At 42.5% G+C, this 26,084-nt stretch overlaps 2 protein-coding genes across 2 annotated transcripts in view; both read right to left on the bottom strand.

The window, feature by feature from the left end:
* Positions 1 to 918: 918 nt before the first annotated feature.
* LOC134067966 (heat shock transcription factor, X-linked-like) lies at positions 919 to 1,744 on the bottom strand. The gene is made up of 2 exons (XM_062523459.1): positions 1,448 to 1,744; positions 919 to 1,263 (listed from the first exon to the last, which is right to left on the bottom strand). Exons 1-2 carry the CDS (start codon positions 1,616 to 1,618, stop codon positions 919 to 921), a joined length of 516 nt encoding a protein of 171 aa, XP_062379443.1. The 5' UTR covers positions 1,619 to 1,744.
* A 10,998-nt stretch (positions 1,745 to 12,742) lies between these two features.
* Positions 12,743 to 26,084, bottom strand: part of LOC134067967 (MAM domain-containing glycosylphosphatidylinositol anchor protein 1) — a 238,164-nt gene continuing 224,822 nt past the window's right edge. The window contains exon 17 of the mRNA XM_062523460.1: positions 12,743 to 12,909. Coding sequence (XP_062379444.1) covers positions 12,743 to 12,909 — 167 coding nt within the window. The remainder of the gene's footprint in view (positions 12,910 to 26,084) is intronic.

A 26,084-nucleotide genomic window follows, 5' to 3' on the forward strand; every position in this document is an offset into this window, starting at 1 on the left:
TCAAATTAGGCTACTGAATATTTTTAGCTATAAGTAGGCTAATTATGCAGATCCTAACATATTATAAACTATTAGCAAAATATATAAAGTTTATGAATTCAAAATATGCAATAGAAACAAGACAAGCCATTTTCTGTGTGTGTGGAGGGTTGAGCAGAGACAAGCCATTGCCATTGCTGTGAATGATCGGTATCCTGCTGAAGGCAATAAGGGGTTGCCTATATTTTGAAGGTAATAAACACTGTCACACTTTTTTTTTTAAATACCGTGATAATACCGAAAACCGTGATAATTTTAGTCACTATAACCGTGGGGTTAAATTTTCATACCGTTACATCCCTAGCAGCTAGCAAGCTGTAATCTCCATAAATTCAACTGCTTCAGAGGGATCATGTGATGATTTGACCTCTGCCACACTCCCACAGACAACTCTTCACAATGTGAGATCTCTATCCAATATATTTTTGAATATCTAATTGTATCTGCTGACCTGGATTTTATATTTATTACTGAATTGTGGCTGCTTATCATCTTATTGAACTGCGCCCTCCACAGTATGGTTGTTGACCTATTGACAATTTTTCACCTTATCTGAACATCACTGTATGGTCTGACTGAGCATTTGAATTCCATCTGTTTATCTTTTATTAAAACAATAGCACCTCTTGAAGTTAAGACCAAGTCCTCAGAAGAAAAAAAAAAACAGCCTTTTTTGGATTAACAACAACATTTGTGACAGTAAACAAGAGTGCGTGGTGGCCAAGTCTGGTCAAATACAAGAGAATGAAAGAGATTTTTTTAAATGTATAATGATGCATAATGAGTTTGTGTAATGAAATAGTTCAAATATAGCTGAATATCGTTCAGTCTAACTCTGGGTTTATTGAAAGAATGGGGGTTATTATTGGCCTCAATTGCTCAGCCACTGATCCTGTTGATGTTGCCGGAAGTCAATGGAGCTGCTGAGTTGCCAATGGTGTTTTGCATCCGAAGGAAGTAGATCAAGGCCCTTAGCTTGCTCCCCAAGGCAGTCAGCATGAGAGACAGGTCAAGGCTGGGCCCAAGTAGGGTCTTATCATGGGATAGGATTGCGGGTCTGCGGGAGGTTGAGCTGACCATTACATCACACAGCTTGCAACCATCTCCAGAAGCTTTAAAGCTTTCAGCTACTGGGGATGTTTTAGTAGCTTTGGCCCCTAGGCGCCGCTTCACCTGGGACAGGAGGTGCCCAGATCCCCTCTGGAAATAAGGATTGGCAAACACCTGTGGTGGGGAAAAAAGGGAGGTGGGTGGCAAGTGGAAGAAAACACTTGGTGAGCTCTCAAATTCTTTCTACTTCCTTTTTTTTTTTTTTTTTTTTTTTTAATGGATTTGAATTTGCTTAATGACTAAGCAAAATGTAGCCTAGTTATTCTGTTTAACCTAATGCAAAAGTGGTGATACATACCTTGACCTCTCTGGCAGTGATATCCATGCTGGGATTTCCATGGTTTTCTAGATTAAATCCAGACCTGGTAAATCCATACAGGTTAAGCTGGCGATAGAAGTTCTTAATGCTCTTTGTGCCGAATTTGCGATCAGTCACATCCCTTTCAAGGATTTCAGCCATGAACATCATCTCGTGGATAACCACGGCAGTTCCATCAGCACTCCACCAGATGGACCGATAGGTGTCATTTTCAACAACATCCCATAAAATATAAGGGAATGTGCGTGACTGACCTGCTGGTTCACACTGCACAGTGTTTGCTATTTGAGTTGGTCTCTTGAGTTCAAGGCCAATTTTCTTCCTCTTGTCAGAAGGTATCAGTGACAAGAGCACCAGTGCCCTCTCTTTCCTCGAGGTGTTTAGGTATGCTGAAGATGAACCTTTAGTCAATGGGCGACTATATGGCCGAGGTTTGTATTTCTTTTGACCGGTCGTCATCTTCAAATTGAGGGGTGACTGGTCATTGTGAAAATCCATCACTTCATCCATTACAATATCAGAACACGTCTTTCTCTGTCGCTGTGCAAGCAGTGAATGAAACATTGTAGCAGACCATGAGATAGAACATTACAAAGTTCTAAATTCTAAATTCTTGAGTTGCCATGGTGAAAGACATAATAAAAACTAGGCCCTTTTCGCAAGCCCCGCCCATCGAACGTGTGCTCCGCTCAAGCAAAGATCCCTCTCTGGCTCAAGCAAACTCGTTCAGTCAGTTGGTTCAGAAAAGGCCCAATAAAGGGGAGCCGTGATTTTTAGCAATTTTAAGCAAATGGTTACTCCTTAGGAAACCATAACGAAAGTGCTCCACCAGATCAGTGGATTAAGCCAGACAGTCAACACATTGTAAGTAGATAAACAAGGATGTTTATTGTTCTTCTCAGCATTGCCAACATTGTCACTTGGAGGAGACTTGTAGATAACCAACATTAGCATAGTTAGCTAACCGCTGCTAACATCGTCACGTCAAAAAGGCATGGGGTTGTGCACAGTAGTGTAACATTTATTCACCATACATTAATAAAGTTGAAGTGGTTCTGCAATGTAGACTATGTTTCTGTTTATTTTGCAGTACCATGTTCGTTACATGACACCGCCCACTATCCTTGTAACATGCATTCAAGTCTATCTAGCACAATATTAATATCACTGAGCCAACAATGATTTTTCATACTGGAGTCTTTCGGCGGATTCTACAACCCTAATACATAAACGGTTGGGACGTTGTGTAGGCCTAAAATGTGAATAAAAATAGAATGTAATCTGCACAATTTTTAAACTCATGTTTTGTTCCAAAAAGGACACTGACAACTATGTGTTGAATATTTCAAATATAGGAAATAGGCCTAGCCTATATTATTTTTTAATTTGATACCAGCACCATGTTTAAAAATACTAGGGAAGGGAGTAACACAATGCTGGAAAAGTTGTATGATAAAGAAAACAAAAGGAGGAATATGTCACCATTGCTCGGTAGGCTAACTGGCAACACGATTGGTAAGAACATCCCAGAGAGGCAGGGTATTCATTACTCTGTGTAAACCTGTGAGAACAAAGAAATTATGGACTCATCCTGAGAGGTCTTATCCAAGTATCCAACCTATCCAGCTTGTTTTAGTACTCAGTTCAAAACCCAACATCTGTGACGGTGTGGAGCATTAGGCCTATGCCTACAACATGAGCATCTTGCACAATCAATTCTGATTGACGTGTACAGTACAGGTTTTGAGCAACATACTGCCATTCACACAATGTCTTCTCCAGAGAAGACCTTGAATATTTCAGGAAAACAATGGCAAAATGAATTCTGCTAATACTTTATACACTATTTCACCATAGAGAAAGAGTCCTGCTAAAATGGCCAGTCTGCAGTCCAGATTTATAAAAAATGATAATGGAATGGAAAACATGAGTAAGAATACCCCATAGGCCTACTGTTGAGCAACTAAAATCCTATATCAGGGAGTAATGGGACAACATTTCAGAATGAACATATTTTCCATGAAATAGTTAATATTTTCAACATTTGATGTGTTGTCTATGTTGTCTATCTATGTTGTCTTTTTGCTGCTAAATATTGGCTTATGAGACTTGCATATTATCACATTCTTTTTTTACACAACGTCCCAACCTTTTCTGTTTTAAGCTTGTAAATGAGATCAGGTCTGAGATCCTCTTGGGCTGTAACTTTTACAGACAGTCTTACAGTTACCATTGAAATTCAACTTTGGTCTGAGTTTGACCGACATAGCAACAATAACTAAGGGGCAGTTCTCTCATTTGGTTGTTGTGATGACATCATTGTTATTATTACTTTGCTTAAAAGCCTAAACACACAGCTGCCAACCAGGTGGCGATTTATGGCAGGCAACTGGCAAAATGGAATAGAATGAAGTGAATGAAACACTCACGGCAAGTGGAACGACGAGGCAACCGTCGCCATTGCACTGCTGTAATTCTATTTTTCAGGGCGATTTTGATACGTCATAATAGAAATCAGCTGCCTGGTCAGAGTATCTCCACTGAGTCAATGGGGGATCACGTCGCCAGTAGTGTTTGTAGTAAAGCGATGAACAGAATCCCACCGCCGCGTTTGACTGTTACATCGCTGGCCTTGTGTGACAGCTTTAATGTTGGCTTACGAACTTACCATACACACACAACCACACATAGGAGAATATTCAATGTGTTGTTGAATATTTCAATAAGATGTCTTTATAGCCAATACTACGGAAAGTGTAATAACCCATGACACACACACACACACACACACGCACACATGCGGTAAGTCTATGCAAGTCATGCTGTTTGTACTGGGGAATGGTCTGATCATGCCTGACTGATTGTCAGAGAAATAAAGGAGGAAGCTCTATAAGGTGCTGACTACAGCTCTAGGGAATAAGGTCCCAAACACGACAAATGCGTTTCCTTTTTTTTTTTCATGTTTTAAATGTCAGACAGTCTCCTACCTCTTGTCAGGCACACCACAATATCCCCACAGAGACACACTAAGCCTGAAAGATGTTTTTTTTTTTTGTTGTTATTTCCTGATATTCCTCAAACAAACAAACCAAAAATAAATAAATGCCTCAGTCTAATGAGACCCAAACATAGTGTAGTGTAGTCACTTCAGGACTACTTTGCATAATACGTGTCACTGTACAACCTGAGAAGTCCCTGGTTTTCATTAACATTTTAAGCACATTTGATCACAGGGTCGGGGGGCAGCGTGACCTTTAAGTTACAGCTTGTCCTAACTGCATGTGAGCATCCGACTGCCGTAAAGCTCTCTGTCCACGCTGAATCCATTAAATATGCCGTTTTACTACATCAAAATTCTCATTCGAACAGAAGAACATCACGAGCAACGGAAAGGAAAGGGAAACAGGGTGTCCAAGCAAAAGTTCAACCCAAAACATTGTATTGTGGAGTCACACTGAGATCCCCCCCCCCCCCATCAATACAGTCACCATCACAGGGGGAGATTGGGTTCAGATTACACAGACTGATGGGTTCAGAAGCACAGACTTCCTGTATGTAAAGCTATAGTCCCTCTGTGAATGCAACATGATCAGTGGAGAATCACACCGCTGTAGGATTGCTGGCAAAGATCTGGTTAGTCATTAGATTACGTAATGCAACGCAATTTATGCCAGCATTAATTAATTACGACATGCGACACAGGCCTGCATTTGTGGTTAATGAAAAGTAGATACAATAGCTGTCAAACTGACATAATATGGAAACAAAAATAAGAATAGTTTGAATAGAGTGTTTAAAGAAAATGGAAGCACATCATGAAGTGTCAAACACCGGTCGGGCAGGACGTGATGCTGGCTAGATATAGATATATGACTGCTCCCCTAATTGTCATATTCATGGTGATTATAACAGACAGTAAGATGGTGAAACAGATTCTTTTTTTTTTTAGCACACATCTCTGGTCTAATGGAAATATAGTGGGATGACTGCACAGAGCATTTCCCACACACCCGAGCACTGTATTTTCAATTCTCCAGTTAAATAACATAATGCCAGTATTTCAGTTTCAACGTAGCAATCTCCGGAGAGATTCCATCATCTCCCAGTACTTTAGCTTCCCATGTTTTTACTGTAGTATATTCCAGACCCTGATTTATACCATAGTTATATTTAAATCACATTTTTGAATATACAGTGATATACTTAAACACATGGTTGGGAAAAAATGGAATATGTAATAACACTATAGTACTATATTGTCCGTCTCCTCAACACTGTATGGAGGTTGAATCTGAGGTGTTCAGTTTTTATTCTCCTCAAGTATTTGAGGTAGAGGGAACACCTTGCACATTGTCAATCTCCCTCGAAGAGACTTGTATGCACATCCCATTACCACAGGTGTTATTTGAGCGTGACCTGCTACGTTTCACGGGTTAACGTCATTTGGTGATTCATTACCGGGAGCTGCCTTACCCGTCGCTTGCTCTCGCCCATGACTGAACACAGCGACAGGAACACGTGTACCGTCTGCAGGTTAATGGGGAACAACACAAGCTCCAGCAGTGATGGAGTGGGTGTGTTTGAACTGACCAGAGTCAACATCACACCTCTGCTAGGTATCTTGTTAGCATGTCTGGGCATTTCAACCTACCAATACCTACAGTACCTATCCCACCTATTCTGCAGCATGATAGAGATTACAATTGAACTGGACAAACAGGTCTGTTACAAAATAAATTGATCAAAGTTGTACAATTTCCATTTAGTAAATAGACCCAACTTGTGTTTTGAAGTATTGTTATGAAAATGAATGAAAACTCAATTACTCAAACAATCAATCAATGAATCAATTGATCTATCTATCTATCTATCTTTTGTAGAACATTGTTCAGAAACTTGTCTTCCTCTTGGAAGGACATTTGTTCCACGGGAAAGTGCCAGCGTGTGTAATTCTATACCAATCCGAGACACTCATCTTCTACGTTGACATTTAATCGTAAATTAAGGAGACGGACGAGGGACAGTATGCGATCAGTCCTATGTGGGAGCAAGGACTGCCAAAAAACACATGGCATCTCTGCTTTGGGACCAGCGATGATAATGCTGATGAGGCATTTTTTCAGCGCACAGGGGAACTTTATATTCCATTAAAATGTGATAACAATGCCAAGCTTTGGAAATGAAGACATTCATCTCGTGAGTTATTGAGGCGTTCAAGTTGACACTCGGGGCAGCCTGGACAGCAAAGCAACCTCTCTTCAGCAGAGAACTGCTTCAGTGTAGCTACTGGAAATGTATTGAGATGGCCAGTAATTTTAAACTATGCTCAGTCAGACTATCCAGCTCTTCCAGCTTAATGGCATTTACAAACGGAAGTTCGGGAGGAGCTTGACAAAATGTTCCACACCTTCTTCATCATCCACCAGGTAACTTATTCACAGTATACCTGCCGAAACAGTAGCATCGACTTAACTTTGCTTACAACCCACCACCTCCCCTCATGCCTCCAGTCTTCCTTAAGAACAAAGGAATGTATGACAGGATCCCGTATGACTCCTGTCTGCACAGGTGACTCTTACATGATCCCACAAAACACTTCAGGGTCAGAAACCTCCCCAAACATGCTTTTATGGTCTATGGCATGTCTTTGTGCACATTTTGGATCGTGAACTAGAGAAAGTTAATCATCACATTAGTCATCTCAATTGTACGTAACTGCGGAGCTATATGCAGAAATCAGTTTCTCTATGCTTGTAATATAGAGATGCACCAGTAACAATAATGATCTCAAGGACTTCATCTTGTGTTGTAGCTTTTTTTTATATATATATATATATATATATAGTAGCAAGAAACTACTCACACCACATTTTCATACATTACCTTTTTTTTTAATGACCACAATGTAATTTTGATGTTAGTATTGCCTAACACTACATTATCCTATCATTTATCTGTTGTACCCTAGGTTTATGGTATAGCTGCTGACGGTGATTAAATGAAGTCAACCAGCAAAGAAGTAAACATGGGCAACACTCAGATCATAAACAATGATTAATCAATAGCAATTGCATGCCTATTTTACCATTTTATTACATTAGTGACCATGAGCAATGGATTGATACTTTTACGTAGTGGAGCCTTCATTTCAGGCGCCCTACTGTATGAGAGGAATTGTTGTTTCACTCAAAGTCAGACTTGCCCTAATAAGTCACCATATCCGTATGATATTTACCCAGGCTGTTCACCTTTTGGTGAACAATAAAAAGCATTACATGAATGATCTGACAACGATTGAAGCTGTGGTGGTCTGTAGATCACCGGCTGACTTTTAAACCTTTCCACTATGACTTTCTGTCAGTAGACTGGCTATTTGGACATAATCCAGAACAGTGTGTTTGATCAGCTCATCTGCAACAGCAGAAAATACAAAATATCTGGACATTGTTTACAAAGATGTAAACTTGATCAAACTGAGGAGATGTGAACAGATGTATTTGTTTTTCACCAGGGAAGTCTTAGTAGATGCATGTAGTCTGTTGAACCTTTTAGACATCAGACTATATGAAAATATAGAGCCTGAAAATAAAATATAGCCTAACCCACCTTGCAACCATGAAAGCATGCACAATATAAAATCTAATCTTTTTGATACAGGATATGCATAACAGTATCAGTAACTCTGCATTAAATGTTGATGACTTTGCTATCAGTTTAATTCAACACTGATGGCCATTATTCAAATCTTCTTTGAATAAATCTCCGCAGGCCGTGGTAGCTGCCTCCACTCCCAACATGTCCGTGCCTCTCAAACGCTCACCTCTCCATCCACTATGCTTCTCCTCATAGCTAGAGTCTGAGCATAGCACAGCATCACACAGCAATAATCTCAGGCCATAAGGCACTTCAGCAACGAGACCCCTCTGTACTCTGCCTCATACCAGGGTTGAGGTGAGGTCCAGTGACGGGGGTTAATTTACTTGGCGACTGGGGCAATATTGCAGGTGGTTAATGCTGACCCCTGCTAGAATGCCCCGGCAGAGTGTGGTCCGACACTCGCTGGTCAGCCTCCTCATAAAAAACCCCAACGCGTTCTGGCCGGTGCCGGACACTGGATCTCTTTCATTTGCAGTGTGGTGAGGCCCCTGACTGCCTCTCAATAACATTAAAGTTATTGGAGCTCTCAGTCGAGAGGGGCAGGCCGTGTGTCACCGGGATTTACACATGGCAAATTCAATCATCACAAATTTCTTTTCCTCCTCTGACTTCTACTTTTCTCTCAGCTTTCTCTCTTGGATGCACTCATGCACTGAAATGCGCCAAATGTATCATTCTTTTCTGCTTTCTTCTTCTTTTCTTATCTCTCTCTCTCTCTCTCTCCATCTATCTGTCTCTGTCTCTCTTGTTCTCTCTGAACCATCAGAGACACATCTGCAGTTTTTGTATTTACCAAACTCAATGTTCCAAATTTACAATATGTCCTTCAGATGGAAAACATGATGGTGGCAATAATAGAATAAATGAGATACGCTGTAAAGGGGAAATAGGTATCACCCTCCAAGTTGATGCTTCACTTCCTATCTCAAATCTGTCTTAGAATATCTGCAGAAATCCTCCCTGGCATTTCTCATCGAAAGACAAAAAAAGTTTTGCAAAAAGAGTATCTGAGTGAAAACTACAATCACTATTCCCTACCATGCTTTACCACATCAAAACTAAACTGCAGACAACTATGATTAGCCCTTTCAAGAGTCCAATATGATAAAGGTTATCCCAGTTTCAAATTGTATGCTACATTTACCCACCCCTAGCCCCCCTACCCCCCGCAGCCACACACAGACACACACACACACAAACACAAAAAAAGTATGGCGCATGTGTGGATGAGGGGCTTGATTCAGAAAATATACCTCCCCCCCCCAATTCCTACTGTACAGTCTTGTCCGAGTACACTGCGAGGGCTGAGAAGCAAGTGACATTTCACCAACTTTACAGGAGAGCCAAAACAAATCTAACTGATTCTGTTTACAGTTAAAGACCTTTGGTTTTTGTTCAGTAACTTTATATTTAGAAATATTTTACTTCTATAATTTTGTCAGAAAGAGCTCATCAAGAGTTTTCAGGTGATATACAGTATACATATAACTCATTTTTGACTGAAAATGTCACTTACGCCCCTTTGCTTCTCAGCCCTTGACTGTGTCAGTGTTGACTCAGCCTCCACCAAGTTGCAATGAAGGTTGCACATCAGTCCACCAGCAAGGAGACTGTCAGTGTGTCCACACTGAGAGGTCGGGTTGTCCTAAACCCAAACAAGGATATTGGCGTTATCATTTTGCAGGCAGCACCCCTACACATTCTCTCTCTCTCTCTCTCTCTCTCTCTCTCTCTCTCTCTCTCTCTCTCTCTCTCTCTCTCAAAAAAAAGTGTGCCTCTTGCTCTGCTTTAGAATGCTGTCTGATCTGGGAATTGTATCCGCCATGTATGGGATCACCCCACTGTTAGCGGTGGTTGTTTCCCTCCTCCTCGCCCTCCTGCCATCTCTATTTTCTCCCCTGTTTTCTTCCCTCTCCTCCTTCTCTCTTCCTTTGTCTCTCCAACAGATGTGTGATGAAGTGACTGATTTGAATTTCTCAAGCATCCCACAGTACTGGAGTCCCTCACCCCCTAGACAGACACACACACACACACACACACACACACATTGCCTTGATGTTGCTGACATAGAGGCATGCATAAAACACAACAAGGAGGAAAGTCCAGGCATGCGTTTTTACTTAGAATGATCAATGGAATGGAAAACCAGAGGGCTCAAGGGTAGAGGGGACCAGTCAGGGTGGGTTTGTCAATGCATGTTTCTCGTGCGTGCGTGCGTGCGTGCGTGCGTGCGTGCGTGCGTGTGTGCGTGCACCTGTGCGTACAAATGTTTGTATGTTTTCATACATATGGATTGGTATGTCTGTGGTGTTAGTGGTGGTGATAGAGAAGGGGACGGAGTGATGGAGAGGGAGAGAGAGAGGGAGAGAATGAATCTGAATATATCAGTGCTATGCATGCTAAGAGGCATTGCTCCCTATGGATATCCCTGCTTTTAACATAGCTTACTTGGGAGGAAAGAAGGGAAGGGAAAGGAAAGGAAAGGGAAGGGAAGGGAAGGGAAGGGAAAAAAACTCACAGATATGCTTTACAACACTGAAGCAGTGAAACTGTGAGCAACTGTCAGTCAGATTTATCATCTTAACATCATGTTAAGACAGTAGATCATGCAGATGGTTGAGCATGATGAAATACTTGCTTGTTTTATTGGACTATATCATTGCAACGTTTCCACAAAGAACCATCATTTATTTTTCACAAAGATGACATAATTTGATCTAAATCAAGGTACCTTTGTCATTGATTTATTTCCCCCCCAGAAACCAGAAAGTCTTTTTTACCGCTCACTTTAGACACAAGGCTGTTTAAGAAGTAGGTTTAGAATAGAATCAATGTGTAAAGGAAGGGTCTTACAAAAGGAACACATAAGGAGCCGCTCATGTGGGAGAGCATGGCCATTCAGCTCTGTCTGTCTGAGCTTTCCTTTGGAAAATTATGCCCTCTCTTTCTCTCTCTCTCTCTCTCTCTCTCTCTCTCACACACACACACATATATACACACACTTCTGTCCTTCTGACATTTTGTTGTGGTGAAATATATATATATATATATATATATAATATATAAGAACAATGTCAAATCGCTTGTTGGTGATTGCTATTGTTTTTATAGCCCACATCATTCCAGCACAAGCAGCCCATATCCTGGATATCTCCTCGGCTGACCTCTGGAGCTGTGCCAGATTGAGGCCAGCACACTTCAACACCAATCAAGCCAAGAGCCGTGACACCCACAGTAAGCAAACACAACACCTGTGTGTCCAACCATGAGGCAAAAAAACCGCAACCACTCGTCCAGAAATCTCCGGTGGTGCTGCCCGGTGCTCTGCATTTCTGTCATTTCCCTCCCCCGGGATCAGAGAACTCCCATACCCACCGACCTTGACATCAACAGAGAGGACCTCATCAATACACTTCAAACATGTAAGCCACTTTAATCAATAGATATACTTTTTGAAAGCCCCTTTTAAGGTGAGCTGTTTTCCCAGGGAGGTTTAGAAAAATGGAAAAATAAAGAGAAACCACTTAAAATAATGAATTTGCAAATGTTGTTCTTTTTTTTCTCCCCCGCTTTCTCTCTGAAGCGATCCGTTCTCAAGATGCTGGCTCCATTACTGCGATTCATCACAGCGCTCTCGGCAGACCATCAGTCAGACACGCAGATGTCAGGAGAATGTGTCGTGTCTCTCTCTCTCTCTCTTTCTTCTTTCTTTCTCTCTCTCTAGACACAGCCCAGAAATCTCACCATCAAAACAAAAGGTAGATGGAAATCACAGAGGACTTGTTTCCCCTTGAGTCTCATATTTCATGTCTTTCGTACAAGCGGGGTAAAACTGAATGTGAAAGTGCAATGAGATACCAGCAAAAGGCCCTGAATGAACACAGTAATCAGATTAGATGAGATCCGATGATTTCTGAGTAAGGTGAAATGAATGTGAAGTCCCAGTTTTGATATTTGCCTCTCATGTTGTTCATCAAACAGAAGTTGAACATCATGAATTAGACCGCAGATCATTTAGATAGACGATCAAAAGTTGAATCTAAAACCTTCAGGGAAGTATACTGTTAAAATATTTGAGCTTTTTTGTCTTTTAGCTTTAGCTTAGGCATATATCTGGAATGATGAGTCATACTGTATGCTAGTACATGATGCCAGTGTAGCACGTGTTTTGCAAGCAAATCTATAATGCATTGCATATCCATTCATTATAGCGTGTATCATCTTGCAATGGGTAGTTGGTGGTTTTAACATTTCAGCAACAATAGAATTTAATTTATTCCTGCAGATTTGCTTCACACTTTCTATCTTTCTATGAATGCATGGTTGCATGGTTGCAACTATCTGAACCGTAGAAATATATATATATATACAGTATATACTTTATATATATATATATATATATAATAAAAAAGGATGGCTTTTATAAAGTATTCAATAAAATGCCTGCTCTAAACCATGTACATATATTAACATTAACAACTCAAGTAGCACAAAAAGATTCCCTCTGTCGTGTGTGTCTCTCTGGTGGCATCTCTTGGCTTGCGCCGCGACGCCTCTCCCTGTAAACATATTTGTACACAGTGACACGTCTGGGTGAGAGGTCAGCCTACGGTGCTCTCAGACCGCCTTCTTATCTGCAGCTGAGCCCACAATGGCTCTCGTGTCTGACACCGGCAGGACGCCCGTTATCTGCCCAGGCTGCCCACGGGGGCCCTCGCTCAGGGGACTGCTCTCGGAGGTGTCAATCAAGCCCCGGGCCGAGAGCAGCCAGCCACTTCCTCTGGCTGGCGGAGGTCACTGCCAGAGGTCGCCACTGGGAGGGCCTGTCGACGGGATCTCGTTATCCGCCACTGATACAAGTGACAAATTGGATCCCAGACGAGGGGGAGAGGCGGAGAGGCAGTTGGAGGCGAGCGTCTTGACCCTGCCAAGTGCTTCCCCTCGCTTAAAATGGAACAGGGGGGCCGTGAGACGGCCATGGGGTGGGGGTGGGGGGTGAGGGGGGTGGGCGATGACTAAATTGGAGCCAATCACATATCAGCTCATGTCTTCCTACAATTCATAGCATATTTCAGCCAAAAGCAAATTCAGTGCTAATTTTGTGCTGTCAAATAATGAGCTACTATGAAATACTTATGAGGTGATGTATCACAACAGAAGTGGCATGTCTGTGGAGGATTCATGCCCTAGTATGTGATCCCCATACTTATAATAACAATACCTGTTTATTTATTTGCTGTAATAAAAAAGGGGCAATAATTTTTCCAGGACAGATGTTTCACTGAATTTTTCATGTTTGGTACATGAATGAATAATTGCTACAGCTCATTGTTTTTACATATTAAATGCAGTTAAACTAAATTGAAGTCCATGTTATTATTATTATTATTATTATTATTATTATTATATGCTGTCTGTTACTATAATGAACTTTTATCTACATTTTGGATGTCATAAGGTCTTGACTGTTGTCTGTATTGTTGTCAGGGGCAACAAATAAACAGTTGCAGATAGCCAACTACATTTTACAACAAGACTCAGGCATTTAATTCCATCCTCAACACAACACACAGGTGAGTTCATCTATTTACTGTAATGTATTCTTTAAAGTTGAGCTGGCTCTTCTTGAGCATAACAAGTTTCATTACTAATGAATCCTTTTTATAAGTACATGACAGTAAACTTGATAATGATGTTATGGAACATTGTTTTTTTCTGATAATGGGCAGCAGGCCTTTCTTGCTTAAAGATCAGCCATTTCCACTGGTTTCCCCACTGCAATTTCAGTGCATATTCTCTATGGCAATCTGGCACAATTGCCCCAAGAAACCAGGCTAGAGAGCCCATTGTGGTACCTGTTCAGTGCTTCTGTCATAGTGATTACTGTGTGCTCTGGCCGCCGCATTGTAAGCAAAACACATCTAAAGAAAGTGCAACCTAGGGCACCTCGGCCCTGCCAGCGCTGAAAAGCCCAGTTACGGCTCTTTCGTCCAGCACCGGCGAAAAGTGGACAGATAAAAAATTACCTCCATTCTGCGGCCACTGACAAGAGTGGCTATTATTCTCTTGTGGGAGAAAATAGTGCTTGATCGGAACAAAGAACAATAAAGCCGCAATGAGGCTGGGAAACACCTCCGCTCACATTGGCCGCTATTAAAGCTTGCTCCCTGTATCACATCTGACATTAAAGAAAATTGCCGTTGAACTCCATTTCTGTGTTGGGAAAATGGCAGCGGGCAAGAGGAGAGCTGGGCCAGGGAAATTGCGAAAACGGACGGATGGGTGGGGGCGGGGGGGGTTGATTTAGGTGGCGGCAAAGCTCGGACGCACGCCCGTCTTACGTGGACAGAGGAGGGCGAGGGGGAGATTGAGAGGACGAGGCGAGCGTCGTGTCGCGTGCTATAAAAGATCCTTAATTACCGAGATTGCGAAACAGCCGGGTAGGAGTACTGAGGTTGAAGGACGCGCCATCAGCGATTGTTTTTGGCTTATCTTCCACAGCACTGCTGGCTTGGGCCCCCAACCCGAGACAGGGAGATAGAGAGAATTGGAAAGACAGACAAAAAGCAAGAGAGAGAGAGAAAGAGAGAGAGAGAGAGAGAGAGAGAGGTACAATAAGGATATGCTGGCTCCGCACACGTCTCTGTTAAATAATCTCTGCTCTGTAAATTCAGTTGACAAATGCTGCCTCTGGTGCCCTATGGTTTTCTCTTTGCCTGTCAAATTTACGGCCCGTAGACAAAGCTGTGTGTGACCGCTGCGAGAAACTGATGGCAAATCTCTCTCTCTCTCTCTCTCTCTCTCTCGCTCTCTCTCTCTCTCTCTCCCCCCGAGCAAGTCTAATGTCATATGGGAGATCTATATCGAAGTTATAAACCTCGAGCCCCACACATCAAAAGAATTCATTCTGTAAGCAACATTTTCATGAGATGCAATCATATTAAATCTGAAATGAACAACAGTTTGACAATAATCTGACCCTAATGTCCACTAGAAATTGAAGAGTTTGCCGAAGCTGGACAAAGATCTAGACTAAGCAGGGCAATTCTCAGTGATGCATGGCCTCAAACATAAAAACCCAACTACTAATACCTAAATCCATACTAAAACAGACCACTTTCAATCTCAGTTCTGTCATTCAATTAGTAAATAATAGACTGTATTTACAGTATATGAAGAGCTCTTTTCCAAAACGCGATAAACGCCATTTTTGAAAAAAACGAGTTTGCCGCGTCTTTCTGCTCTATACCGAGCCTATTCACTACTCCATGAATGTTTCATGCCAAATCGCGATATTTCCCTGTTTAAACTGTGCTGCAAGTTGCAGTTTCTCTCCAAACCGCGATAGGCGCTAGACCTGTTCTTTGGCTAAGTGCGACAAATCCGATTGACCAATCACAGTTCGAACAGCGTTTAAATTGTTCCAACATGGCGGCGCACTGAAGCTGTCAGTGTCTACTTGCCGGTAATACAAAACATAAAATATACAGAGTACATAGTAATAGCTAACATATTGATGAACTCCAACAACTAATGCACTCAAACCTGCATAAATACATAATATGTACGGACAAGCTACAAGACCCACTGATGTTTATGGCTAAAGAGATAAAGAGAAAAATCCAAGGCACAGAGGGAAAAAAGTATTAATTAATCAAGACTCACATTTATTTCATACATCACCAAACTAACTATCCTCTGCTCTTTTACTGCAGTCTTATTGTCTGATTAGGAGAGATGTTCATTAGTCAGGCAAATGTGTAGTGAAGCTTAAACTAAGTACTTTATCATTTCCGCAGGAATATAAAGTAGAGGAGGAGGAGGAGGAGAGGAGAAAGAGAGGGGTGTCTGCTTCAGTAGACTAAATTCATCCATTGTGTTTGTAATGAACCTTTTCTCTCTCTCTTTTTGAAACTGGTGAAGAGCAGCTTGGTCTCTGTATGCACGGAGAGCAAAGTTTTAACGCCTCTGATGACTATTCATTAAGTATAATCTTAAAACTCATTTAAGGGATATTTGACAAGATTATGATGATATCATGGCTAAGGGCTTAATAGTGAATGTATATCCAACTGTAACAATTTCTCCCTTTCTATCTTAGTTATGTTTCATTACGATCAGGCGAGGATGGATGGATGCCTGGTCCTCTGTAGTAGCATCATAAACTGTTATCCTAAAAATGAAATAATTTGATCCGTGGTCGTTTGTGTGTGTGCAAATGATATGACGATGTGTTTTACCACACTAGTCTGGCTGACCTGCCTCCACAAGGACACTGAAATGTGTGGAATAATTCATGACTGTCTGTATGTGTGTGTGTGTGTGTGTGTGTGTGTGTGTGTGCGCGCGCGTGCATGTGAATGTGTCTTCAGCACCCCATCTAAATAAGATAGGTTGTGATCCGACTCGGAGGAAACTAGCGCTTTCTTAGATTGCCTGCACTACAAAAACTACCATTTATTTGTATGTTGGCCTATCATTTTAAAACTGCAGTCGTGAGGAATCGGGCCCCAGACAGCTGATGATCCGATAACGGAGACTTAAAAGACCGACAAGGTGCCCCCCTCTCTGTCTCCTCATAACCTGATAGCGAAAAAATAGCATTAGCTTCAGATAGATTCATTTCCATTACATGTGCGCGGGTGAGGATAGCCTCTGCTGGGCGGACGACATGCTATCTTTGATAAAGACCTCATCATGCTGCCAGACATAAATCATGACTAGGCATGAAGCTCTCCGATAAATAAGAGGAGAAGGGAAGAAAAGAGAAGCGTGCCCATATCCACCCATAGGAAATCAACGGGCCTGTCCGCGGGTCTTAGCGGGGAGTCGTGGTGGAGGTGCTCCCACTGTTTAAATACCATATCCTTGTCTTAACACCGACTTCATTTCGCTAGACAGCAGGGTAATCCCAGTACTCGCTCGAGTAAATCTTATACCCTCCATCCTCTCTCTCTCTCTCTCTCTTTCTCTTGTCCTCCACCTCTCATGTTTATTTGCTCACTCTCTTTCTCTCAGCATGGGCAGTGAGACACTTTCTAAGTCCTTCTCCAAGGCTAGTGATTTGTTGATTTCTTGCACAACACTGACACTCTGCATGCTGTCTGCCGCACAGCAAACATTACGGAGTAAAATCAGCCCATAGAGTTTAAATGGCACAGTTAAACGTGGTCCTATTCCACAGTTTCTTAAAGCCACTGTAATGTCTCAGAAACATTTATCAAACGTTGCAGTGAATTGTGTAACTAACGGGATGTTTCAGTTTCCCACTAAAATATAGTTTCAGTTCCAACACTTGAACTCACCGAGTCCATATAAATTAGATTAACATTACTGTGTATGGCCATAGATTGTATACACAGTGGCTAAAAATATACTCCATGAAAGTAAGCATGTTTACGGTATCTGTTCCATAAAGTTGTTAGTATATGTGTTGAACTGCAAGCTTGCCTGGCTGCTATGGTGATGACCTGGTCTATGTGTGGATGTTGACCTCCCAGACACGTGAGGTCTTATTACATGTAAGACTAACCAGGCCACTGCTCGTCACATATTCGAATTGTGTGGACATTCATCAGCCACGCGCCTCTTTCTCTCCTCCTATTCTCTCTGGCTCCCTCGCTCTTTTTTCTCTTTCTCTCTCAGTGCTTTTTCATCCCTATGGCCTCCCTCCTTGTTCTCCACGCCTTTCCAGATCTCTTGGCAGCGTCTCGGCTCGCCTTTCTCTCTCCCATCTGTTTTCATTCATTAGGACAGATCCGCCTCTCTGAGCATCTGACACCCTTTCACGTCACACTGCACAATGTAATTAAGCAGGGGGCCGGAGGAATCATTTCGGCGTCGCACACGTTCGCACATGCAGCAGCCAGGAGACTTCCACCCACTGTCTTCCTCCAGCCTCGTGTCTGGGGCTGGTGTACGAGAGCAGATAGGGTCTGTAACTGGGCATGCTCATTTCAGTTATGCTGCCTAGAGGAGACAGTGCTAATAGTACATTGAGCTATACGCTATATTGAGCTTTATTGTCTGACAGACAGAGACAACATTCTCACCACAAAACTGGCCAAAACATGAATGTAACATGTTCACCATTGGCTTAGCATCAAGTCATGGAGATGTGGCTAACAAGAGGGTGTGAGGAGAATGTGTTGTGGAACAGCTTGTTTGATTAGCTAAATCTGTGTTTGCTACCGAAAGGTTTTCATCATTAAGGTGCCTGCCTTAACCTTTTGGAGCTGGGCCAACTGTGCTTCTTAATAGCTGGTTAAACAAGTTCATAATTGAAGCTGACCAGCAGATTGAAGGTTTGCTGGCCTCGTCACAGGCCATGGCACTCCTGCCGTTGGGTACAGTTGTCTCGGAGATGCCAATTTTTTTTCTGCCTGTACACACAAAACATATTTGTAAGCCATCTAACAAAGCACACCCCCACCACCACCACTACCACCACACACACACACACTCATGAGCAGACTGGACCTTCTGTCGATGGCAGAGGGGCAGCTTGAGTCGATGGGGTTCTCTCGTCGAGTTGATTTCTTCATCAGAGGGTGCCTGCCACCCCCGTAATGAACTTCTGTCCCAGCACGCTTGGTCTTGGTCTTCTAAGCTTTAAAGCTCAAACGTTGTGAGCCTACAGGCATTAATACCACAGTTAATTAAAAAAAAAAATCAAGGCAGTTTTTAATGAATCAAATGATTTACCTCACACTAAAGGGACTGACTACAGATCAGATTTTTTAATTAAGAGAATTTCATAAATAGATGTTTATTTCAGATTCCTGGTGGCAGTGCTATGCAGCAAATATGTGTGTGTGTGCTATCACTTAGGGGGTCTTTCATCAATCAAAGCTTCCACGGCACAGAGGATCCCACTCCCACCGAGCATTCACACTGATGAATGTGAACTTATTCACATCATGTCCGTGAGGAGTATCAGATCCAAAAAAAAGAGAGAGAAGAAATAGATAGCTCTTGGATGTTTGTGTGGTGAGTCATGTTTTGCCACACTTAATTTCCTCTGAGTCTGGGAGGCAGCGGCAGACCGCGGTCCTCAATATGCAGCCCCTGACCTTTCACTCAGGGTGATATATGTGTGATGACTGGATCCCCAACAGTAAACACTGAAGTAGATGAATTGCAAAAACCCATGTAGGAATAAACTCGATCTTTGACCCGATGAGGCCCCCGAAAGGTCACCGAAATGACGACGATCTTGACGCGTCCCCTGATCTGAGTCTGGTAATGTCTTATGAATTCTATAAACAATGAGGCTAATCTCAATCCAGACATCACATGCTGCTCTCTGTGTGCATAGCAGCAAGAGTCTGTGGTGTGTGTGCAGTGGAGCCTATGAAGATGGCTAACCTGTTTCTATCAACTAAGGTCTTCTGTGGGGAAGAACAATCACCTCAAAATCTTTTTCTACTGCATGTATGTGGGGTTGGGTGCAGGGAGGAAGGTATATTTATCATTGTCATCTTCTTCAAAAGGAGCAAAATTCTTTAAATGTGCTATTTTTGTCAAAGATCGATCCAGTGTGTGGCTCTGTAAGGTAGTCTCAGTGCCAGCAAAAAAGGGCAGTAGATCTATGTGCATTGTTTAAACCATTAGGCTATGCCGTATGCACAGTAAAATATCTGTGGATAACATGAAGCAGTGATCCAAACATAATTATGTATTTGTTTACCTAGACTGAAACTTAATTTTGAATGATAATCATTCATCAATTCAGAGACAAAAAGATTGTGAAAAAGATCTGTGAGATCCTTATAATGCTAACTTTGCCAACAAAGTAGCAACATTACTATCAGGACTATAGTCAACTTATTCAACTTAATATGTCAACTACATATTCCACTTGCTTCGCAAAAAAAAAGGCCAAGCTGTGACTGATAATCCTCGACTTTAGTGTGTGTTTTTCCAAATACTATTCTGAAGCTTTTGACTAGATGTTGCAAGATCATCTGGTGGATGACTCCCACCATAACAAAAAAAAAAAAAGAATATGAACAGCATAAAGGTAATACGATATTTCATTGTTTAATACCCCATCTGTTTAACTTCTATTTACTTTCACCTAGCAAGCAGCTATTTGCCTGGTTTGGTGCGTATATGTTCTTATAATGAGTGACTTCACTTAGACACCCCACCATTGCCTATCGTCCTGTAAGCACTGTAGATGTTTTAAAGTGATTCCATTTCCCTGAGAACGATTTCTGGTGTTTCAGATGTGGTGCCCGCTATTACATCATACAGAAGTCATCTCCAGCCTAAGGGCAGCCTATCCCCCATGCCATTAATACTGCCTCACATCCATGCAAGGTACTCAAACCCCAACTTTGGTTGCTCGCTTATTAAACAGAATTATTAACTTGCACTGTTCACCTCTATCTTGACATGCTGTGAGCCCTGTTCTCAGCTGATAATACACATATGTGTAGCCCGCCATTTTTATTTAAACAAAAGGCAGGAATGCCCATATATGAGTCTATTACAAGCAAGATGCCCTCATTTCCTTGCACCACCCAGAGTGTTTCTGATGTAATCTTTGTAGAGTCTTGAATAAATGGTGGTAATTTGTGTGATCTTTACATTGTAATCTCTGTTTAAAAAGCCTGTTGTTTAAATGTCTTGTTTCCGGTCTGCAACTAAGCAGCAGCATCATCTTTAAAAGAGCAAGGTGGGTCAACTCCTCAAAGATATGATCACTGCAGCGAAAATGAAAAGCCCTGATGAGGGTCAGGACATCCTGTTTATCCCAACCAATAAGCTCCGGCACATCCAGTGTATGAATATAGTGAAGGGGATTTGTTTGCTTTAAAGTATTGTCTAGACAAAACAAACTAAAATCAATCTTGAGGCAAATGTTCTGTCTAGACGAAGCATAAACTAAAAGCAATCTTGAGCCAACCATGATGACTCCATACAACTGTTAATTCTGAATATTTCTGCAATTCTTCATTTCCCCATGAAAAAAAAAAAATATTTTCCTGAAATGCCTTACACACAGTTCACTTGGTCTTCAGCCACAGGTTTGGACTGCAGGGCATCGCTACGCTATATAACGCTAACAAAATGTCCTATTCCTTCACATTCCTGCTCTCGGAGCCACTTTGACCTTTATTAAAAATGAGTCTCTCTACAGGAAACAAGGGCCGGCCGTCAGACGGGTGAGAGGGCCAATCTTAGGGCTACCGCAGGATCCGCCATGAAGGCTCGGCTCCACATGCACCCTGGAAAACGGGAACACACTTTGATTAACACTGACAGGCTGCAGCACAATGTGCCAGGCCATGAATATTAAGCGCTCGCTCGCTCGCTCTCTCTGTCTTTCCGCTGTGTATATAAGTGTGTGTGTGTGTGTGTCTGTGTGTGTGTGTGTGTCCATTTCTGAGTGAAAGAAGGCAGGTCTTGAACTGCAAAATATGGATGAAGAATGGAGAACGGAAGGGGCAGCCAAGACACTTGGCTTCCTTTCAAATATTTTATTTTCTACACTTGTCCTATTTAAAGGTCTTTAGAAGAAAACTTACTGATATATTTGGGGCTTAATTAGTACATATTCTTTAGGAAAAGAGGATGTTTTAGTATGTACAAAGTGCATAATTAATCGGCTTAGAAAGTTAAATGTCTTCTGGGTGCTGAGGACTAATTGCCTTGGCAAATTAACATATCCGCCCAACCTCACACCCAAACTCCCAACACACCCCTTGTGAAAGCCACAACTTAAAAACAGTATTCCTTTGAAAATAAAGGGAGGAAAAAACTCAGCTATGTCCGCTCTAACAATTCAGCCTGGGAAAAAAATTCCACACTCTTCTCATTACCATCCCTCAACTGTGTTTTTTTTCTCTCTCTCCTTTTTTTTGCGGATTCCTCCAGGTGATGGCTTGCTTTTGACCGCCTGGGTGGAGGGGGGAGGAGAGGAATATAGGAGCCATGAATGAGAAGCTCCTCTCCTTGAGGGAGACTATCGCCGTGCTTCTGTTGTGGCGGCCATTGGCCTCCATGTCCTCGGCTTTTGGCAGAGGAGCAGTGGGAGTATGGTAAGGTTAGCGTTCTTCTTGACCGTGACCCCGAGTGTTAGTGACAGTAGAGTGCTCTCTCTATTTTTATCCCTCTCGCTGCAGTTTGCATATGGAGAGGACACTGAATGAAAAAGGTTGTTTTCTCAACTAGATTCCCTGGCAGTGGACAGCGAGTTGTTTCTTGAAAGAGAATACAGCATGGACCCATGTGACTGAGCAATATTGAGGAAGCTTTATTTGTTATGTCTGTGAAATGTGATATGTGAATGAGAAGCAACTTTAGTATGCACCAAGGAACAAGAGTCAATAAGATTGTCTTTTCAGTTCAGCTACAAGCTATTTTTGTGTCTGTCTGCTGATGCAGTCTGTATAGACACACCGCAAATAGGATCTCATAATAGTAACAATAATTTAGATCTAGATTTGATGATTTACTGGTGCACACATGTACATGTACTGTAGATTACAGTATGCATGAAGAAGCTGTTTTGTCTATGTAACAGTGAATCATTTTCTCTCTATTATGTTGCATATCCTTATCCAGCAGTAAGCCAGGCAAAGAGTCAAAAGAGCCACTGAGAAATTAAAACTCAAAAGATGTCTCAACATTTCCCAAAGTTTTAATTATTATTTGTGCCTTACACTGCCTGAGCCTGTCTCAGCACCCCCCTAGGACTTCATCAAGGAATCTCCAAAGGGGCCTGAAGTTACAGTCCACAACAAATAATTAAAAAGTTTGAGGAAGTACAGCGGTGCGTTGACCTCTCCGGATTTTGAATTACCCACCTAAGTCGAATCAATATCCCCTGGACATCAGCTATAGCAACCGTTTTCTTTCGCCCCTCCACACACAAACACACACACACACACACACACAAACACACACACACACTGTAGAGGTTGTTTAAAATGGCGAGAGCTGCCGTTGTCTCCGTTCAACAGGGTGCCATCAGCGCTGTGGTGAACAAGTGGAGTGTCAGGCTATACAGCAGACAGGTTGCGGAGCGCTCATCCATCGGAAACGTGATTCCATCAGTTCGTCTGCGATCAAGTCGCTCAGTGGCGGGCCATCTGGTCACAGCGTGGGCAGCCCCTGCTCTGCCGAGGGTTTAGTGAGGCGTGCGCCTCGTGGTTTGTCACCGCAAGGTGGCGAGACCAGGGTTGGTGGATCGGTGAGCGAAGCGGTGAGTGGAGCGGTCTGTTTTGTTGTGTCGAGTGGACAGAATGGATGGGGGATGGCGAATGTGTGGTCTGCGAATGTGGGATGCATGAGCAAAGGTGATAATGAGGTGAGAACAAGGTGTGAGTGCAGTCCAGAGGCAACTGTGTGGCTGGTCCAGAATGAACAGCGCTTCGCCAAGTCTGTGTGACAAAGATATATAGACAATGTGTTGCATTTTGTGTAGCATTTTGCTCTTTGTCTCAATCGGTGATATCACTGAGAGCCATGCTCAACTTGGCTAAAACAACAATATTGTTGATTGCTGAAGCTAGCAAGTTGAGTAGCCTATAGTTGCACACTTACTGTATACAATAACTTGTGTAATATCCAATAGAGCCAACTTATACCACTGTACCATTGAGAGCATCCTGATTGGCAACATCACAGCATGGTCTGGTAACAGCGTGATCGCAAAGCTCAGCAAAGGGTGGTCAGGTCAGTGCAGTGCATTACAAGGACGTAGTTACCAGCTATTCAGGACCTTTACAGTCAGCTCTGCAGTAGAAAGACCAAGTGGACTCTTGCTGGCCCCAATCATCCCAGCCACAATCTCTTCACCCTCCTACCATCTGTTTTTGCACTTGCCATTTTGCTGCCCCCCGATACACACACACACAAACCATAACCGCCCCATCACACACACATAACAATACCCCCCCTCCACACACACACACACACACACACACACACATACACACACACACACACACACACACACACACACACACACACACACACACACACACACACACACACACACACACACACACACGCACACACACACACACACACACACACCATGCACCAAGAAATTGGTATAAGTGTTTTGGTTTTATCGAGAATATTAATCTCATACCAATCACTAAAAAGCAATATGATCCTTATCTGATTGTATACACATTCTGACCATCTACAAATGTTTCCGAATCGCTGCTTCTGATATCATAATCATAATCAGCAGTAATCAGCCATCAAAATTGAGAGCAAACACAACTTGACGTGCCCAACCATTTCTCACTAGCAAATCAAGACTTCAATCACATCCATTAGTGACTTATAGCTACAGTATTTGTCCACATGACCGGCCCTGTTCATATGTGGTTTATTCTATGCCCTTGGTCTATCATCACTCGGCCTTTTTTTTATGTCAACACACCTAGACCTATTCAGGTCTTTATTATTAGCAAGTGATTAACTATGTATGTTGTAAAAGCATCCACATGTCATTAGCATTAGCATTTATATTAATGCAATCAACTGTGTGTCAACATTTGTGGGTGCTTGTACGATACTTACTTTGAAAATGGGATCAAACCTGGCTTGCATCTCTTAGCAACCAGTAGAGATCTTTCAAAAAATCAACGCATTACCTGGCCTTTGCTCAGAGAAGGGGATGCGAAGAGCGCTGGTTCAAATGTCACACCGGAGTCTTGTTGAACTTTTGCCGAAATGGCAGTGTTTACATCCGGACTAATTAACGCTGGCAAGAGGTTGTTATATCAAAGCAGCCGAGGTCACTTGGTCATGTACTCAAGTTGAGTTGGCTGGCATGCAGGACTGCCCTGCAGGTCTGTTCTAGGAGTTAATAACACCCCAGACCAGTTATGTGCGGTGACATGGTATGTTAAGTTATGCTAATGTAGCCCAATAAATATGTTAAGTAAACCACTTTTATCTACTAAAGTCGTAGCTTATTACAAGAAGAGGGAGAATTAATGACATTCAATAGAATATTATTTCCACAATTGCATATTTTTCATACAGTCAATGATATATGCGCCCTTGTGCTCTCTAAGTGAAAGACCACTCAGTGCCCTGTGCCATACTGTATGACATTTGATAGGCATGTTCTGTGGAAAATCTGTGACTGAAGGGTTGGTCAAGGCTAAATTGTGAGGTACCAATGCATATGGGAGGGATAGCAAAAGAACAGTGTTTCAATCACTCTCTCTCCACACACACACACACACACACACACACACACACACACACACACATACACAAACACACACACAGACACACACACACACACAGAAACACAGACACATACACAGACACATACACTCACAGACATTGTAATGCCTTTATTTGTGTTCACGTTTTACAATAGATTTCACACACAAACACACACACACACACTGACACATACACTCACAGACTTTCTCTTTCAATTCTTCTGATTTGTCCCTCAACTGATGTAAAGGTCTGTGTGTGTGTGTGTGTGTGTGTGTGTGTGTGTGTGTGTGTGTGTGCGTGTGCGCGCGCGCGTGCGAGTGTGTGTGTGTGTGTGTGTGTGTGTGTGTGTGTGTGTGTGTGTGTGTGTGTGTGTGTGTAGGGCTGTGTGTGTGTGTGCGTGTATATGCCTTGCAGCATTCACCGAGTCCCTCATTCTTCTGATGTAAATCACATGCGCCCCTGGCCTCTGGGTTGCCGAGGGGGCGTTCTCCCCAGTGCACCTAGGAAAAGAGCATCCATCACTGCCACCGCACCACTCCGGCAGGCCAAACTCTCCGGAACAGTCCGCGCTCAACATTCCGCACACACCGGGAAGCATAAGCCGTGGCACAGAGCACAGCTGACTGAAAACAAACTCAAGGCCAAGCCAGCGCTCCAGCTAATTACCTCCATCACACACACACACACACACACACACACACACGTGTAAACAGGAGCGCCTTACATAAGCACCTCCCAAACGGTTAAAAAT

The sequence above is a fragment of the Sardina pilchardus genome, chromosome 20 (assembly GCF_963854185.1).
Source record: "Sardina pilchardus chromosome 20, fSarPil1.1, whole genome shotgun sequence".
NCBI classification, from domain to species: Eukaryota; Metazoa; Chordata; class Actinopteri; order Clupeiformes; family Clupeidae; genus Sardina; species Sardina pilchardus.